The 20,152-nt window shown below is 35.8% G+C and overlaps 2 protein-coding genes across 2 annotated transcripts; one reads left to right on the forward strand and one right to left on the reverse strand.

Annotated features, from left to right (window-relative positions):
- Nucleotides 1–366: 366 nt before the first annotated feature.
- LOC127744118 (uncharacterized) lies at nt 367–2,790 on the reverse strand. The gene is made up of 3 exons (XM_052256390.1): nt 2,202–2,790; nt 920–1,912; nt 367–833 (listed from the first exon to the last, which is right to left on the reverse strand). Exons 1-3 carry the CDS (start codon nt 2,788–2,790, stop codon nt 367–369), a joined length of 2,049 nt encoding a protein of 682 aa, XP_052112350.1.
- Nucleotides 2,791–5,898: 3,108 nt separating this feature from the next.
- Nucleotides 5,899–7,673, forward strand: LOC127744161 (xyloglucan endotransglucosylase protein 6-like). The gene is made up of 4 exons (XM_052256442.1): nt 5,899–6,142; nt 6,236–6,336; nt 6,666–6,859; nt 7,154–7,673. Exons 1-4 carry the CDS (start codon nt 5,983–5,985, stop codon nt 7,584–7,586), a joined length of 888 nt encoding a protein of 295 aa, XP_052112402.1. The 5' UTR covers nt 5,899–5,982; the 3' UTR covers nt 7,587–7,673.
- The last annotated feature ends 12,479 nt before the right edge of the window (nt 7,674–20,152 follow it).

A 20,152-nucleotide genomic window follows, 5' to 3' on the forward strand; every position in this document is an offset into this window, starting at 1 on the left:
AATAATCAGAAATTAGTATGCTGCCTGTTTTTTTATTTGAATAATAATAATAATAACAATAATAATAATCATAATAATAGAAAAATTAGTATACTGTTTTTTTATATGAATAGTAATAACGGACATGTTTGAATTGCTATTATGCTGGGAATTAGTTTTAATGGATATGTTAAGCATACTTGTGTTTTTGAATAATATAGTTATATTATATTTGTTCTTATACTGGAAAATGTGGTATTGTAGGCTTCAAGGATGTTGATGTGCGATCATTTACACCCGCCGGATCCATATAACCAAATTGTTGAGGCACAGTTACGCGAGACTGGATTTTATTATGTATCCCAAATTGGAGTTATTAAAGGCCAGTCAGCAATGATTAATGCTCTGATCGAGAGATGGCGGCCCGAGACTCATACTTTCTATTTTCCGGTTGGTGAGTGTGCCGTGACCTTGGAGGATGTGGCGGTAATTCTCAGTCTGCAAACAAATGGTCTTCCGGTTACAGGTCCGACCATGAGTAGCTTTGAGGCATTGGAAGCCGAGTGCAGTGACTGGGAGATTGCGTGCCTCAGCTCTTTTCCTAGTGAACAACTCATTCAGTCTGTAAAATATCGCCTTAACAAGTGCAGTGACTGGGAGATTGCGTGCACCCTTTAAGACGGAGTTGATACATTCCACAAGATTGGTGGTCATATGACCCCATCGGTAACCACCATCAAATGCCAAAGAATACTGCTCACGAGGGATCCGATCAAGCCAATTGGTGTAAGCCTCACCCCGTTCCTTTAATCGTTCATAGCGCATCTGGTACTCCCTGGTCGTCCTTGAGTATCCTATGAAAAACATTCAGTCAACTATGAACACCAGTCTATTTGATCGTGCTTACAATAAATTAAAAGTTCATTGTATACAAACTTACCAATGTTGACGATAAGCTTCTGCAAGTAAGGTGCTTTAAACTTCCTCAAGAAGTTGGACTCAATATGCCGGATACAAAACATATGGAAAGCCCTTGGAGGAGACCACGCCCCATTACTTCGTTCAATAGCTGACCTAATCGAATCGTGTCGATCGGAGATTAGTCCGACACCATCACGGGTCACCACATGTTGACGCAGGTTGCTCAGAAAAAAGTGCCATGCATCAGAAGTCTCTCCCTCCACTATGGCAAATGCAATAGGCACGATGTTGTTATTACCATCTTGTGACACTGCAACCAATAAACAACCCTTGTATTTTCCATACAAATGAGTCCCGTCCACCTGCACCACTGGCTTGCAGTGTCTGAAGGCCCTTATACAGGGGTAATAACTCCAGAAGACTCTATGTAGAACACGTATATCAGGAACCAAATCATCCCCCTGGTAAGCTGGCATTGTTTCAAAGTGAACCACTGCTGATGGCTCTTTGTGGCACATGGCCTCAAACCATATCGGCAAAGCTTCATACGATGCTTCCCAACTTCCAAAAATTGATTCGACCGCCTGCTGCTTTGCTAACCAAGCCTTGCGATAACTGATGGTGTAGTTAAACTTTGACTGGATATCAGCAATTACAGATTTTACCTTTATAGACGGGTCAACCTCTACCAACGGCTTTATTGCTTCTGCAACTGTCTTGGAATCCAGCTTCGAATGGTCTTGAGAAATAGTAGACCTGGTACAAGTATGACTTCCATTGTACCTCCTTATCTCCCAACAGTACTTCTTTTGCATTTTGGTTATCCTGATCAACCAGTCACAACCATTCCCATATTCTATACATTTGGCATAGAATGTCGTCGGTTCCGACTCATATACCCGATAGTCCACACCTCTCCGGATGGTATAATCTTTCATTGCCTTGATTACTGCCTCCCTTGAGCTAAATTCCATCCCCACTGTGAACTCACCATCCGCCACAACAGGAAGGGCTACATACATCAAAAGTAATAAATGCTTCATTATGTACTCAGTAAGAAGTCCTTCGTTACAACTCAATTAATAAACATACTTTACTAGGTAAGATCGTTATAGTCTTATTTTTCGCTATTCCATCTACGTAAACAACAATTAAATATTATTCACAACAAAGAACTATTAATTAATAAAAAAAATCAAACGCTATGCTCACAAATGCCTGGTCACATATCACATACATTACTCATCTGACTTATCGATCTGCTACTTCAGAGATTCACGTAGCTAGCTAGGTTTACGCACCTGGATTCATATATCGCGGAAACTCCGGTGCGTGCATAGCCCCCAAATCCAACGACCGCATGAAAGAAGGCTCTTGAAACGGATGCGGGTTTGCTAGTGCATTTGCAACTTCCGCCACATCTGCGTTCATGGCGCCAACAGCTGCTTCTTCGTCCTCACCTGGACCGACGATCTCATAGTTACTTTCAAATTCATCTTCGCTTTCACTATTATAATCTTCCAACTCAATGTTACGGTCCGCTTCAGATTGCTCAAACTCAATATATAACTCGATGCACGATATTCGGTGGCGATTTTCCATGTACATTGAAAACATTTCCTGCATACTCGCTTCGTCCATCACATACTTGGTCTGAAATTGAACAAACCCGCCAAACACAGGTAAAGGATACCTGTACAAAATACACGATATTCTCCTACATCTTTGCGTGCCTATCTTCTCACAAATCACACCTTTCAACTCCTCAAATGACAATGTGAACGGAATAACAACATCTAATGGATTTTCACACACAAATTGAACTCCCTCATATGTTTGTAATAAGATCTGTCCGTAATAATAAATCTTCAATACAACTCTATCATCCATAACACTATCTATTCCCAGCCTCACAGAAATTTTTTTTACAAAAATGAAAGAGAAGAATCAGAGAAGAGAAGAGAAGAGAGGAGAAGAGGATGAACATTAGCGGACGAGGAAGAAATGGGGCTTCTGTGATACCACCATCCGCTTTTTGTGTTGACTAAGGGCAAATCGGAGGAACCGACCGCTGCACACCCAAATCGGTGGGTCCGATTGGTGCACCCCGGATTAAAATAAAATTAGACCACCCACAAATCGGTGGCACCGATTTCATACCCAACAGCTTCCCCTTCCACAAATCGGTCCCACCGATTTCACCTCTCACTCACACAAATCGGTGCTACCGGTTTCTCCCACTTCAAATCGGTGCCACCGATTTCTTCCCCCAAAATTCCAAAAACGCCTCATAACAGTGTAAATCACCCATAATCATCATAATCCAGCATAACTCACACCCCAATATCATATTTAAAAAAATCTGCCTAAAGATAAACTCTTATATTTATTTTGTATTTTACGATTATATGTATGTAGAATTGTAGATTGTAGAGTGTAGCAGTACTAGTGGGAGTGCTCTACTGTCTATCTACACATTCCCAATAAATCAGTGCACGGATCTCAAGGTCCAGAAATAATGCATCTATATTCATTGTTAGTAAGTGGGAGAGGGAATTGATGAGTGAATATAAAAAGGAAAAGTTCGTGACTTTTTGGTAGTATAAATTCTGCACAATCCAGCTGGAAATGGCGTCATCAAAAGGAGTAAAAAATCGAAAATGTTTCTCTAAAATAAAGTTGAATTATTGTTAATTTTATCATGTATATTATGCTTAAATTCTATTATTTTAATTTGAAAATAATTAAATTTTATTTTTATTTTACTAATTTTTTACTTTGGAAATTTTGATTAAAAAAAAGAGACACAGAGCAGATTAAGGGGAAAGGGGAAACCCCCACAAGCCCGCCCCGAACCTGAGTACCATAATCAAAAATCAAAATGCTTGATATATATATATTCTGTTCTTTCTTTTAAAACAGAAGTTTGGATTATTGTATAATTTTGTACTTTTGTGTGTTAGAAGTGATTAATAAAAAAATATACACAAAAATAATACCTATCAAAAATTCATTTTTATTTTAAATAGTTATTAAAATTAAAAGAGACGGTACTTTACAATAGGAGCTGTTAACTTAGCATTTGTGGAAGCAGAAAGCATTCAATTTGATGATGGGTTAATGAGAGGCCGCGAGTGGGCCTGTTTTCCTTTCATTACGCGCGCGTGGTGGATCAATCGCGCATGTTTTTGCGTTTTGAAATGAATATATATATATAAGGATGTGGATCCAACGGCTGCGAGAAAAAGCAGGCTATTTTTAAAAGGTGACAGCTGTGCATGGAACACCACCAGCTGTAATTTTCCACGTGGTAAGATTCTATTGGATGAGATCTGGCATCATTCTTTATGGATTGTAAAAGGTGGGCCCCATATCCTTTAAACAGCTTTGGCCAGCTATGACGTTTCATCCCTGCACACAGTAACGGCTACATTTTTAACCCAACCTCAAATGTTTCATGGCTATCATAATTCTCAACTACTACACTTTAAATTTTTTCGTGCTCAATTATTATTCTTTTAAATTGAGACATTTATCCTGGGCTGAATAAAAGTTTAAGTGCGCCTATAAATGAACTGTTAGCAGCAGTTTTAAAAATGAACATTAAAAATCTAACTATAGATTAAATGGTTAGTGAGATGTTAATCGTAGTATTATTGCCAAAAATATAGAATACGAGTGTAACTAAAGATATATGAAACTATTGATATGCACAAATGCACAATTGCACTCACAACGTTGTTATGATAGCACTTTAAGTAATGGTATCGTGGCAATAATTGTAGTAGGATCAATTGTTCTTGATTACATTGAAAAAAATCAATTGCTTTTCTACTGTTATAAAATTCGGTAATCATAGCACATTAGTAATCTTATATCTTATATAATCATAATGATAAAAGTAATGGTGATTTTATTTTATGAATTTAACTAATATATACTTTAACAACACATAATAAAATTATTGTAAATACAATATTTTAAATTTTTATTTTAGTAAATGTATAATAAGTACGATAACAAATGGTGACATATATATATATATATATATTTTATCAATGAATAGTTTAAAACAAAATACAATTGTCCATATTTTATTATTTATAGTAGTGTATATTTCGTTTTTGTTACATGAATATAAAAATAATGTAATTTTAGATAGTGAAATTTTTATTATTTTTGAGTTTTTATATAATATTTATCAAATACTCTTTATTTGCATGTATAGACACTCCAATCAAATTTTAACTGAAGAATTAATAGAAGAATATCACGTATCTATTATTTATTATAATAAAAAAATTAAATTAATACATTTTTTAAATAACTAATTAATTCGAAGTCAGAATTTTTAAAGATATAATCGTTACTTTACTCATTTTTTTAATTGATAGCCTTTTCATTTATCTTAAGCATATATTAGTTAAGCTCTTTTTTTTAAGAACATATGTATATTTAATGTTGAAATGCAATCTTGTTCAACATATTAAAAGGTGGATTGCAAACATGGCTTTTTCTAATACCAATTTTTCCATATTGCAAATTATTCAAACAGTACAGATAATGCATAATAGTTCATTAGTCAATAAAACCATCTAGCGGAACACAAATCAATAAACTAAAAATGTTTTGCATTAAAAATGGAATTATATAACATTTTTCATATGTAATACTTGCTTCAAATATTAGATCACTAGTTTATACATGAGTTCATTAAGTCACCAAAAAAAATACATGAGTTCATTAAATGTGCCCCAAAAAAAAATTACCTAGCTCGTCATAATTTAGAATTAGTTGAGTCTCTTAAAATTAATAGTAATAAAGGAAAGTAGTAACTAATAAGTAGTAATTTTGCGTGAATTTCTTTTATCCATCCGTTTCTTGGAATTTGAAATCCAATGTGGCAAATGACGTGGCATAGAACACCGTTACGTGGATATGGTTCAGAATGCGGCCTATAAATAGAACTCAACACCAACACCAGTCTCATGTGAGCCCTCTCACACACACACAGTGAAGGCATTTCAGAAATTCCCTCTTTTCTTCTTCTCATATTTCTTTCTATCTCTCTTCAACATAACAATGTCTAAGATGTCTAGTCTCTTGGGATTCTTTGTGGGTCTAGTTTTGGTGGGGGTTGTTGCCTCTTCCAAGTTTGAAGAACTCTACCAACCTGCTTGGGCCTTGGATCATTTCATCCACGATGGCGAACTCATTAAACTCAAGCTTGATAACTATTCAGGTCATTATCCCATCCTTTATTTTTTATTAAACTAATGCCATTTGGATATTTGTGTGTTAGAGTTATAATGTGATATTTTTTGGGACATTGTAGGTGCTGGTTTTGGATCAAAGAGCAAATATATGTTTGGGAAAGTGAGCATCCAACTTAAGCTTGTGGAGGGTGACTCTGCTGGAACCGTTACTGCTTTCTATGTAAGTGAAATAAAAAATAAATAAATATTTGATTTGCTAACCTCTCATATAGAGATTTTAGTACTTCACTCTTTATTTATCTATGGGTCCCTATTCTATAGGCAGTATTTAATTTTTCATGCGATTTAGCTCAATACATTGAATTTTACTCAAGTGCGGACAACTCTAAAATGAATCCATGAATAGACTAATACCAGAGCTATTTAGTGTCAGCTACCTACTCCTTTTTTTGACAACGTGATTTACCATAAATCCGATTCATTATTAATGCAATCCATCAAACCAACCAAAGAATATATTGCTTACAAGTTAACTTATTATATTGGCAGATGTCATCGGAGGGTCCAAATCACAACGAATTTGATTTTGAGTTCTTGGGGAACACTACTGGTGAGCCTTATTCGGTGCAGACGAATGTGTATGTGAATGGTGTTGGTAACAGGGAGCAGAGACTCGACCTATGGTTCGATCCCACCAAGGACTTCCACACCTACTCTATCTTCTGGAATCAACGCCAAGTTGTGTAAGCACCAATCACCATCAAGCCATATATGTTAACATTATTATTTAATGCACATGCATTGGAGATGTTATTATTTTCCATGAGGTGGGAAAAAACAAAAAAGAAATAAAGCACAAGGGAAATTAAAATGGTACTGAAAAAGCTGTAGAAAGAGGACACGAAATTGCATGCTTTTGATAAGTGGTGTTTGAAGCATGGTTAGGCTTGGTGTCATTGTGTGTCCCCTTTGGGTCATGGGAATCTTTGTGCAATTACCAATATAGCCATGTAACCTTTTAATTTCGTATTTGGCAGGTTCCTAGTGGACGATACGCCAATAAGGGTGCACACAAACCTTGAACACAAGGGAATCCCTTTCCCTAAAGACCAAGCAATGGGAGTGTACAGCTCAATATGGAACGCAGATGATTGGGCCACACAGGGTGGTAGGGTGAAGACAGATTGGAGCCATGCACCATTCGTTGCCACATACAAGGACTTCACGATTGACGCGTGTGAGTGCCCAGTGGGAGTGTCATCGTCATCAGTGGCCCCGGAAAATGCTAAGAGGTGCAGTAGCAGCGAGGATAAGAAGTATTGGTGGGATGAACCAACTATGTCGGAGTTGAACGTTCACCAGAGCCACCAGCTTATGTGGGTTAGGGCTAACCATATGGTCTATGACTATTGCACTGATACTGCTAGGTTCCCAGTCACACCCGCTGAGTGTGTCCACCACCGCCACTAACCATGTTGTTCCCTCTCATCAACCTTGTAATATTATTTTTAGCTACTAGCTAGCTAGCTCTTAATGTTAATTCTTTTATTTTCCTCCTTTGCAATTTGCATACATAGAATCTTATTTTAAAAATAAATATAAATAATCTTGGAGAGGACTAAATAATAATAGGGAGTGGTGAGATTGAGATGTTCCGCATTGGGGTACCACAACAACAAGAGCTAAGACTCACGGGTTGCCTTTGGGGACCCAAGAAGATTAGAATAATATTGTTCGATCGTGGAATGAAGGCTACAGGGTACAGAGGGAATAGAGTTGTTGTATGTTGTATTGAAGGTAACAAATAATTGAGGGACGGTCCCAACTCCCAAGGATTTAACTCTATATACTCTCTATATTATTCTAGGGAGCTGTAAACATGAAGCTGGAATAACAAGATTAACACCATAATTAAGGTTCGTGTGATTTGAAAAAAAAAAATCATGGATTTATGGAGATATTTAGTGGGAAGCCTCTTTCATATATATCGGTTTATTTCATGACACTTCTAGTTCTCGTATATATGTTCTTTTTTTATCCCTAACAAAAACTATCCTAAGTTCCTAACACAACAATGAAAATAAGCGCAACCTTGTAGCTAATGTTAGTGTCTAATTTCGTAGGAGCATAATTCTTTTTAGAAACTATATATTTTTAGGTGAAAACTCGGTGCAGTAGTCAAATCAGTCAAATCATCTAACCGTTTTAAATTATCAAGTATCAACTATACGTAAAGTCGACTGCACCTGAATTTTCACTATATTTTTATCATTAATTTTTACAAATATGTGTAAGAATTACTTAAGATGGAGATAAACATGCATGTTTTATAGTTTAGCGACCTCTAAAATATCCAACAATAATGGGGAGAAAAAGTTCGAAAGCGATAGCATTACAAAAATAATTTAAAAGTGGGTAAATACCCTTTCCGTCTCCTGGGCATTTTAAATTGGGACATGTCGCATCTTTATCATCCAAAAACTTCAACCAGGTCCTCAACAATTAACATTAGTGGACGTATCGACCCCTGTGACCGGTTGCCAACAGATTACCTGGATGACGTGTCAGGTGGAGGCTGGGTTATCAAATGTATGTGCCACGTGTCACTAGAAATTGTTGCAGGGACTAAAAACCTCCTCCCTGCCCAAACTGTTCTCAGCCCCACCGGCAACACCCTCCACCCACCACCCCTCCCCATCACTCCTCCACCACCGCCACCGCCGCCACCACTACAACCGCCTCACAACCTTCGCAACATGTGAATCCTCCACCTCTTCTTCTTCCTCCACAACCTCCCAAAGCTTCACCCAATGGAGGTTCTCTCTCCCGACAACACCTTCCACCACCACCACCACTACTCCTCCACCACAACAACCACCACCAACGCCACCACCGCTTCTACTTCCCAACAATAAAGCCAACTTCTTCAGCCATTAGAGGGATCACATCAATAAAGCCAACTTCTTCAGCCATTAGAGCCAACCTTGCTGCTCTTGCAATGACTCTCCATGGCCTCTTCTGCTGTGCAGCCACCATAATAGATTGCTCAATGAGTTCCCTTCATCATAAAAAATTGTCAACTCCCTCTTCTTCAATGCACCTTCATTATCATAAATTCCTTCCATTGCATAAACCAACCACTTCAATTTTTCTAAAACACCATCTTTATTCAAACAAGGCATAGTTCACTCTACAACCTCTTTCACAAAACCAACGTTGAAAAACAAGACCTCAGTAATAGGCAGCAATGGAAGAACATGAAAGGCAAGTGTATTCCATTTAACTCTATTTTCCCTGTTGTTAGAATATAGAATCTCCATTAACCTATTCTCCTTTGTAAACTTCTCAAACTTTTCATCATCCCTCTTTAAATGGCCCCACATTTGAGCAGCATGAATTTCCAATGCTGCAAGAGTTGAACCAATATTACTCTAACAAAAAAATATTGTTGGGAAGGTTGTGAGGCAGTGGTAGTGAGTTAAAAATTTATTTTAGTTATATACAGGATCAATAATCATGTTCCGAACATGTATAAAGGCAACTATATGTAAATTCAGATTTTTTTTTGTCTTTAATATTTTTATTTTTAAAATTTTATAAAGAAAAGAAGACAATAAAAATAATAAAATTTTATTTTTTATTTTTATTATAATTTTTTACAAAAGATACACAAATCGAAAGGTTCGATTTTTATATTTCAAATTTTTTAATTTTTTTTTAACAAAAATTCCTCAGTTGAATTTCTGTATGCTCACAAATTATTCTGTCTAATTTCTGTATTCTCACAAATCGGACGGTCCGATTTTTGTTTATCTAATTAAATGATTCCATATTTGAGAATAACACCCCATCAACCCACATTTTAAAAAAATACCGTTGTTACTCCAATATCAAAAACAAAATCTGCACATTAAAATCTGAGATTGAAAGTGATAAATAGGTATCCATATTTTGCATGTCTTCAAAATTTTTCTTAGGTCGTCCGACACTCCAACTGGAAAATAAAACATGTGATAACAATATTTCATCATTTACTACTAAACTAAAGAAAGGGGCTTATTGTGTGGGCCAGGGAATTAAAACAACTTTAAAGTGAGATAGATGTGAAAGGATATGATGGGTTTGTCCATCAATGGAAATGGATGGATATGGCCCATCCTGAATGGGATGACATGAAAAAGTTGATTGCGTCTTTAATTCAGTCAAATGATTTCATTGATGGTCCTCTTCCTCTATAACCAGTAATTGATTTGATAAGCTCTGGGCACAAAAGAAAATAATAGCGAACTTCTATACTAAAATGCAATCATTTTGTAAATTCCACTAAGGCTGGTTGTGCATCATTTATTTTATGATAACAGGGTGGCTTTCACTGACCAAAAAGAAAAAAACTAGGGTGGCTTTTACTTTTTTTTTTATTAATTTCTGGTATAAATTTCCTTCAAAATTATTTTGCCTCCTTATTTTTATTTTCTTAAATTTATTATTTAATGTTTAAAAGAAAGTAGAAAGAAAAGATGTATAATGGGTCAATTTTAGTTTGAGAGTGTGACATGTGGGCTTATATGGATATGACAGATCCAGAAGCCCTTTTCCCATCGACGTAGAACCAAGGAGGACGGATCCAAAAAGAATATCTCCGCAGAGACAGATACTAAAAAGCAAATACAAAGACATATATCCTGTTAACTTGGAAATAGCTACTCTCCTAAAGCAAATTAAATACCATGGTTAATACATTCTTGATTCATTTGTTGTCTTTGCTTTTTGGTCCCGGAAATTATAATAATGAACTCACATTTTGATAAACCTATACCAAATTTTTAAATTAAAAAAAAAATCATATTAACAAGTTTATAAGTATATTAGATTGTTATGCCATTTTATATTCTATTCTTTTTCTATCACAAAAAATATTCACCATATTTTTTTAGGATAAATAACATAAATAAATTAAATTACCTCCAATATTATACCAATATCTATATGTTTCGTTATAAAATTATGTAAATCAAAGCTATATAATTTAACAATAAATTTATGTAACTTAAATCCACTTGATTCGATTTAGCTAGTGTAGTTGTAAATCAAAATAGATTGATTCAATTTACTAAAAATAGTATTTGTGACATAATTTGAAATAAGTTGTTTTAATTTAATGCTTTTGATAAATCCTATTAAATTGAATCAATATTCTATAAATCGAATTCAGCTAATTCTATTTACTAAGGAATATAAGTTATATAAATAAGATAAGAATGTTAGGTTTTTATTAGAGTAGAATTCACAATGACTAGTGAAAATAGTTTTTTAGTTTTTGTATACTAGAGATGAACGATTAAAAAAAAATGCGAGAGGGAATAAAATTTATTAACAAGGATTCGTTGAGTGTATTTACCGAACCTTTTACAAGTTTTGTTTAGTTTTAGAATACTATAATCCAAAAATTGGAACTGCATAGCATGAAACAGATGAAAAAATTATTTTATAAAATTTCGATTTCTGTTGTTCAAGATTGGGTTAAATACAACTCATTTGTAATAGATAGTGACGATGATTTACAAGTTTTGTTTCATTATCGTCTTGCAAGTTTTGTTTCACTATCATCGTCAGCTTCTAGAGGTGAGAACCCATGAATTATTTGCCAAGCTTGGGAATGTGGCTTTTAGTTTAGGAGGATTGAATCAGAATCATCAATTAGTAGCAATGATAATAGCCTCTAGTTCAACCCTTGTTGTTGCCTTTTTATCTGTGCCTATAATTGCATCTGTGGCAATTTTAGTGGCATCTCTGTCCTTCACAACTGATATAAACCGCAATGATATTGGAGAATTAGGTGATAATCAATCTTTCAGTGAGCTTGCTATTGATACTCTTGTTATGATCTCAGTTTCAGGAGAGTTTAGAGAACCAAAAAGCGTAGAAGATGTACTGCAAGATGATGATGTGGAGCCCGCTATGATTGATGAGGATAACAATGATGATCTAGAGAGAAATATTTCACTTGGGGTGGTGGAGCACCGAACTCGAAAACTTAGTAATATTCCCTGCACTTTTCGACTTTAGATTTGGAGGTCATGACACAGTATGGGTTTTTGGATGTAGAATTTAAATCTAGGGCCAGAGATACACAGGATACACTAGGTCTACCTGAGCTCCAAGTTAGTCAACAAATTTAGAATAAAGAAAAAGTCGTCTTAAGTGTAAAGACTTATAGCATCCGCCGTGGGGTTGAGTACAGAGTGCTGGAATCAGCTCATGTCAAGTGCCATGGAAAGTGTAAGGAGTTTGGAAACGGTTGTAGATGGTTGATTCAAATCACTCTTTGCCAGCGTAAGAATATATGGGAGATCAGACGGTATAATAAACCTTGTACATGTCTGGTCACATCGATATCTAGTGATCAATGGAAGCTTGATTATCATGTGATACCTGCTTTCATCCTTCCTATGATCAGAGTTAATGCAACTGTGTCGATCAAGGTACTACAGAATGCAACAGAAGCACATTTTGGACTTAGACCGACTTACAAGAAGATTTTGTTGGCTAAGCAAAAGGCAGTTATCATACTCCACTTATCATACCGGAATCTCTGACCCTCGTCTCGATATTGAGTCCACTTATCATACTCCATCATGCTTAGCCAAACCACTATAAGAAAAATGTTGAGTACCATAGAATTTACTGGTGAATTTATCAAAAAATCTGCCGGCAATAAGTTTATTATCGGAATAAATCAGACGGTATAAACCTCGTCGATAATTGTTTACCGACGGATTTAGTAGCGGATATTAACTTTTAATTGGTGAAATTCTGGATCTTGTTACCATCGGATTTATCCCCAATAAATTCGACGGTAATCTTAAATTTTAATTTTAATTTAAAAATTTAATATATAATTTTTAATGTTTAAATTCAATAATTTTTAAACAAACAAAAATTTAAATTTTACAATTTTTCATAATAGTTTATCTATAATTTTTCGTTAAAAGTTCATAAATAAGTTCACACATCAAATTTTAATAATAAAGAAGAAAAATAATAATTACTCATGTATGAAAAAAAAGTAGCGCTATAAACATATACTCGAAATCCAGAAAAGATGAACTAACATAAGGTTCGATATGAAAAACAAGATACCTCATGATGGCTAAGTAAATTATATAGTTGAAACTCTTTAGACAATAAAATACTGAAAAGAAAAATTAATTATACAAATTGTATATCTATCTAAGATTCCAACTAGTTCACTAACATGCATATGCATGTCTCTTAAATGGTATATTTATTTAAACTTATACAATTTCAGCAACTTATAAACTTAGTTGGAGGTTTTGCAACATAAACCTACTGTCTACAAGCGCATTTTTTGGAATAGCATACTGTACACCTTCAATTATAAACTATATACATAATCAACACATAAACTATGAACGTAATCAACACACAAATTATAATAAAAAAACAAATCAAAGTTCATATATTCAAATGAGTGAATTGCAACAAACTTAGTAAAATAACAACAATCAACTCAGCAAAATTAATTTAGAAAATAATTAATTCAGACAACAATAAACTTAAAAAATTAACAACAATCAACAATGTTACTTACCAGCGGCGATGACAACGTGCTGAGCTGCAACGACAATGTGGCTTACCAGTGGCGATGGCAGACACAACCTTTTTCAATTGACCAGAGGGAGAGAGATAAGAAGAGAGAGAGAGAGAGAGAGAGAGAGAGAGAGAGAGAGAGAGAGTTTGCATCGTTGCCCAAACGACGCGTTTCACTAAATTCTGTTATCGTCAAAATTTTCTGATGATAAATTTGGTGCTAATAAAATTAATTTTCACGCCTTTTCTTACTATCGGATTTAGCGGCAAAATTTTAAATTCAACGGTAACTTATTTGAGGGACGAATTTTCACTCGTAACTGTCGAAAAATCCGTTGCTAAATCCGTCAGTAATGTCCATCCCTAAATCCTCATGTAAGTCAATCTAAATCTAAATCTAAAATCAGTGAACCAAACCCTCATGTAAGTCAATCTAAATCTAAAATATGCCTCTGTTACATTTTGTAGTACCTTGATCGACACAACCGCATCAGTTCTAATAATAGGAAGGATGAAAACAGATATCACATGATAATCAAGCTTCTTGTGATAACTAGATATCGACGTGGCCAGACATATCTGAGGTCTATTATACCGTCTTACCTCCCAATACCCTTATGCTGGCAAAGAGTGATCTGAATCAACCATCTACCACCATTTCCAAACTCCTTATACTTTTCATGGTAATTGGTATGATCTGACTCTAGCGCTCTTTATTCAACCTCACGACGGATGCTATAAGCCTTTACACTTAAGATGACTTCCTCTTTATTCTGAAACTGCTAACCAGCTGATGTGAGAGAAATCATCGGTTAAGAATTTTCACAAAATAATTCCGTTGAAGTATATTTCCAAACCAACAAATAACCCTCAATCAAAGTTTAATTTGTTTGTCACTTGTACAAACTCAATAAAAACCAAGAGTATTTAAACCTCGGGTCATCTCTCAAGGAATTATAGGAAAGTGTGCATATTATTGGTTATGGAAAAGTATTTTTGGGATTTTGGAATAAGAGACAAGAAATGTAAATAACAAGAAAGTAAAGCTACAACTACGAAAGGTCTTGGCAAGGAGTGAGAATTGGAATTCCTATCATCTTTATCATCCTCAATTGTGATGGTAATTGTCTTTTGCTCTCACTTGGTTATCCTCTAACATTTGAAGGAAAGTCAAGTGAGCAAAATTGACTCTAATCCACAAGTCCTAATCAAAGACTAGCTTTAGGAAATTCAAGCCAATTAGCAATCCTCAATCACCAATCAACGAAAAATTTGATAACTCAAGAGTCTCTAATCACATAACTCAAGCCAAGAGCACAAAATTCTACACTAAAACTCCATCAAGCATTTTATGAAACACTTGGAAGGCATAAAAAGAAAGTATGGTAAAATAGCAAGAAATATAAAATCTAAAATTACCAAATGCAAGGAAACAATAATAACAACTCAATTAAACAATAAGAAACATAAAAATATAAATTAAATTAATGGAAATTAAAATCAACAAGAGTGCTCAAAAACATAAAAATGACATAAAAGGAAAATTAATAATGTAAACTAAGAGAAGCAAGATGTAGCAACAAAAAATTGCAAGAAAAACTAAATCAAGGCAACAATTAAACCTAAATCTAATAGAAATCTAATCTAATCTATCCTAATTCTAGAGAGAAGAGAGAGCTTCTCTCTCTAGAATATGACCTAAAGCGTGATTCTATTCTACTCCTAATTGCTCTCCCTTGTTTCCTCTTGAATTCTACTTGAAATAGTTTCAAAAATGAGTTGGATTGGGTTTTGGAGGCCCAGAATTCACCCCCAGCGTATTGTATTAAATAAGGTCACGTGCTGCTTGTCACGCGTATGCGTGATCGCATGACAGATTTCCAAACTTCATTTCTTCGTGAATTTTCTCCACTTTTACATGCTTTTTCTTCATTCCTTTAATCCAATCTTTGCCTTATAAACCTAGAATCACTCAACAAACATATCAAGGCATCGAATGGAATTAAAGTGAATTAAATTTAACAATTTTAAGGTCTAAAAAGCATGTTTTCACTTTTAAGCACAATTTAGGAGAAAGTTACAAAACCATGCTATTTCATTGAATAAATGTGAGAAAATTTGATAAAATCCACTAAATTCAACACAAGATAAACCCTAAAAATGGGGTTTATCACCAGCTTGGAACTCAGCTAGACCTGTTGTATTCCGTATATCTCTGGCCCCAAATTCAGATTCTACATCGGAAAACCCTCTGCTATGTCATGGCCTCCAAGTCTAAAGTCAAAAAGTGTGAGGGGTATTGCTGAATTTCCGAACTCGATGCTACACTACCCCCGACTGGAATACTCCTCCATAGACCATTGTTGCTATCCTCATCAATCATGGCAGGCTCCACATCATCGTCATCCCGCAGTACATCTTTGATGGCATCTGGTTCTCCACCCTCCCCTGAAATCGGGATCATAACAGGAATACCCACTATCGTAATAGCAAGCTAACCGAAAGATCGAATATCACCTATTTGTCCATCACCATCGCGGTTAGATCAGCTGTAAAGGACGGAGATGTCACCAAAACTTTCCCAGGTGCAATGACAAGCACAGAGATGAAGAGGCACCAACAGACATTGAACTAGAGGCTCCTGACATGACTACAGATTAAGGATTCTGATTCAATCCTCTTGATCTACAGACCACATCTCCAAGCTTGCTAATATCTCATGGGTTCTTACCTCAGAAAATTGACGACGACAGTAAAATAAAACTTGAAAATCTTCGTCACTGTCTATTACAAAGGAGTTGTACTTCACACCATCTCGAACAATAGAAATTAGAATTCTATACTTTTTCACATGTTTCATGCTATGCAGTTCTACTTTTTGGATTATAGTACTCTAAAAATTAAAAAAAAACTCGTAGATGGATTGATAAAGACGTTCAGCGAATCCTTATCTGTAAAATTTTTATTTTCTCTTGCATTTTTTCTTAATGGCCCCTCTGTAGTGTATAAGAACTAAAAAACTATCCTCACTAGCCATTGTGAATGCCAGTCTAATGAAGAATTCAATGTTTTGCTCATATTTACATACCTTAGACTCATACCCTAAATCGAATTATCTGAACTCGATTTGTTTTGGCTCATCGTGTTAAATAAATTGAATCTATTAGACTTGATTTACTTGGTTTTAGTAATATGTAGTAAATCGAAACAAACAATTTTGAATTACCTCACTAAAGTTCATTCTCTTGTAATCGAATCTGCTTCATTTGATTTACTACTCATACATGTAAATTGAATCTGTTTCATTCGATTTACATAGAGGAGCCTTAAATCAATTTTTTTGTGATTGTAACTAAAAAAGAAAAATAAGAGGCACAAGGAACACGGAACAAGAACCTTAAAATAACTAATGCATCATGTCCTGAAGAAGAAGTAATTGAAGACACTTCTATGGCACCAGACAAACAATTCGCCATTCTCTGAATCAACACCAGTCATGACCTGCCTTAGTATGAGCAGAAAAATCTCTCAACAAAAGGAAGGCATCAAGGCAATCAGTCTCGCAATAAACATCTTTAAAACCTGCTTCCCAAGCCAACAATAATCCTCTCCAAATAGCAAATAATTCACCCTGAAGAATACTGGAAGGGGGAATAATACCAGCATAACCTGTCTTTCACACACCATTCTAATCTCAGATAACACAACCGAAGCCAATAGCACCATCATCATCAAGTTTTCCAGCATCACAATTGACTGTGACAGAGCCATGGGAAGGGGGGATCCAGTTCAGAATTAAAGGAGATATGCAGGAAGTTTGTTGCAAGGTAAAAATCTTGTGTAACTCATTCTCAGAGGCATAGATTAGAGCAACCACCTTACCCGGAGTCCAAGGATCCAAAGGATTGAAAATAGCGTTGTTTCTCTCCCTCCATATCCACCAAAGAGAAGAGAAGAAGCGATATGAATTACGATTCTTATCTCTCAAAATCCAAGGTAATAAATCAAGGTTCACCTTATCATAATTCAACCTTTGCCAAATATCGCGAGACATAGGACAGTCATGAAGGCAGTGAAGCACAGTTTCAGGGTTAGAATTGCACCGAGGACAAAGATCCGAAGAGGTAAGGCTTCTCCGAAAAAGAAAGGAAGTAGTAGGTAACCCTTGATGGAGAGAAAGCCACACTAACAACTTATACCTTTTAGGAACCTTCAGGCGCCAAAGCCACAACTCATTGCTTTGATAATCCCAATTTAAGTTCCTCTTGCACACCCGATAATATCCCCATTTGAGGTGTAAATCTTTGAAGAGAATGCATTCCAAAATCAACCAGTGCTACTTCCAACTTGAAGGTCCAGATTATAGCCCAGAATATTTTTGTCTCACATCCTCTGGAATTATGGTGCAAACCTGATTCAAATTCCAAGTACCATTCTCCCATAAATCCTGAAGTCTTAGCTCAATATCCAAGATGTGGACAAAGGGAAGAACGTCTACAAGGACCCTTCAAATCTCCAACCATCATACTAGAAGGATTGATGAGGAGGACCAGTACTCCAGGAATAGCCATCTTGCAAGACTTAGAAGGCATTATAAATACCCTTCCAAGAAGGGGAAGCATTATTAGAAAAAAAGAGAGTTTTCACCTCCCTATTTGAAATGTATTTATGTGTGACAAGTCAAACATAGTTTCTCCGGTGAATTGTGAAGGTGCCAAATAAGCTTACCTAGAAGGGCAATATTAGACCATCGAGGATACCTTACTCCAAAACCACCATATTTTTTAAGGGTGATTATCGGCTTCCAATTAACAAAACTCATCCATCTCCCATCAACCTGCCCTTTCCAGAGGAATATGCGCATCATGGAAGAGATGTCATTATGAACACCCACTAAAAAGAGAGACACTTGCATGTTATAAATAGGGATAGATGAGGCCACTGAAGTGATGAGACACAATCTACCCGCTTTGTTAAGGATCCTGCCTTTCAAGCCAGCAAGACGCCCTCTAATCTTGTTCAGGATTTTATTAAAAGTAACCCTGGTCATCTTCGAGTGACTCAAATTCACACTAAGATATTTCCCTAAGTCTTGGGTGAATCGGATGGAAGATACCCCAGTGAATAAATATTTTCTTCTATTGCTGACATTGTTGGAACACAAAACTTTAGACTTTTCAAGGTTGATCTTCATGCACGAAGCTTTACAAAAGTTGCTAAGAGTGCTCATCACAACTTGCACTTGAGCTTTTTTTGCTTTACAAAACAACAACAGATCATTAGCGAACATAAAGTGCAATATTCTCGGACCACCTCTAGAAATAGCTACCGGATCCCAACACCCATTGTCCACTAACTTGGAAATATAACAGGCAAGCTGCTCCATACAAATGATAAATAAATATGGGGACATGAGGTCACCCTGACAAAGTGCTCTGTTAGGAGAAAAATTATCGAGTCTAGAACCATTTTAAATGATGGATAGAGAAGAAGCTTTGACACAAGACATAATAAGCCTAACCGAGGGGGCAGGAAAACCAAAACTCATCAGGAAATGCTCAAGAAACCCTCAGTCAACTCTATCATATGCTTTTCCTAAATCAATCTTAAAGGCCAACATACCTTTTTTTGACTTCGTATGCTTCATAAAATGCAGCACTTCTTGGGCAATAATGATAATATCCGGAGTGCCCCTTTTCGGGATAAAATCACCCTGGAGGGGGCTGATGATCTCTTCCAAGAAGGGTCGTAAGTGATTAACCAACACCTTCGTAAGGACTTTGTATACCATATTACTTAGGCTAATGGGCCTGAAATCCTTCATAAATGTTGGCGCTTCTATCTTAGGAATCAAAATATTGAGAGTCTTTATAAGTTTCGAGTTAAGGTACCCATCCGCAAAGGCCATTCTAACCAAATGCTAGACATCTGCTCTAATAATATTCTAATATTCCTTGAAAAAGTAGGCTTGAAAGCGATCTGGCCCTGGAACCTTAAAGGAGCTCATGCCAAAGACAGACGCTTTGACCTCGGAGAAAGAAGCTGGAGCAGTGAGATTCTCACAGGAATTCGGGCTAAGAGTCGAAAGAAGGACATCACCCATGCAGTCCAAATCAATATCTTCCACATAGCAAAAAAGGTTCTTGAAAAAAGAAACAACTTCAGCTTGAAGAACAGAAGAGTCAGAAGACCACGTACTGTCACCCACAAACATCCCCTTAATTTTGTTGTTCTTCCTGTTAATCACTGATTGCAAGTAAAAAAATTTTGTATTACAGTCTCCAAATTTAACCCGTTGCTCCCGAGATTTCTGAAACCAAAAAAGCTCTTCTTGCAGGAAAATTCGATTATAGTCATCATTAAGCTCCTTTTCTTTAACCCTAAAGGAAAGAATATCAACCTCTTCTAGACGCCTCTGAATCTTA

The sequence above is a fragment of the Arachis duranensis genome, unplaced genomic scaffold (assembly GCF_000817695.3).
Source record: "Arachis duranensis cultivar V14167 unplaced genomic scaffold, aradu.V14167.gnm2.J7QH unplaced_Scaffold_232525, whole genome shotgun sequence".
Taxonomy (NCBI): Eukaryota; Viridiplantae; Streptophyta; class Magnoliopsida; order Fabales; family Fabaceae; genus Arachis; species Arachis duranensis.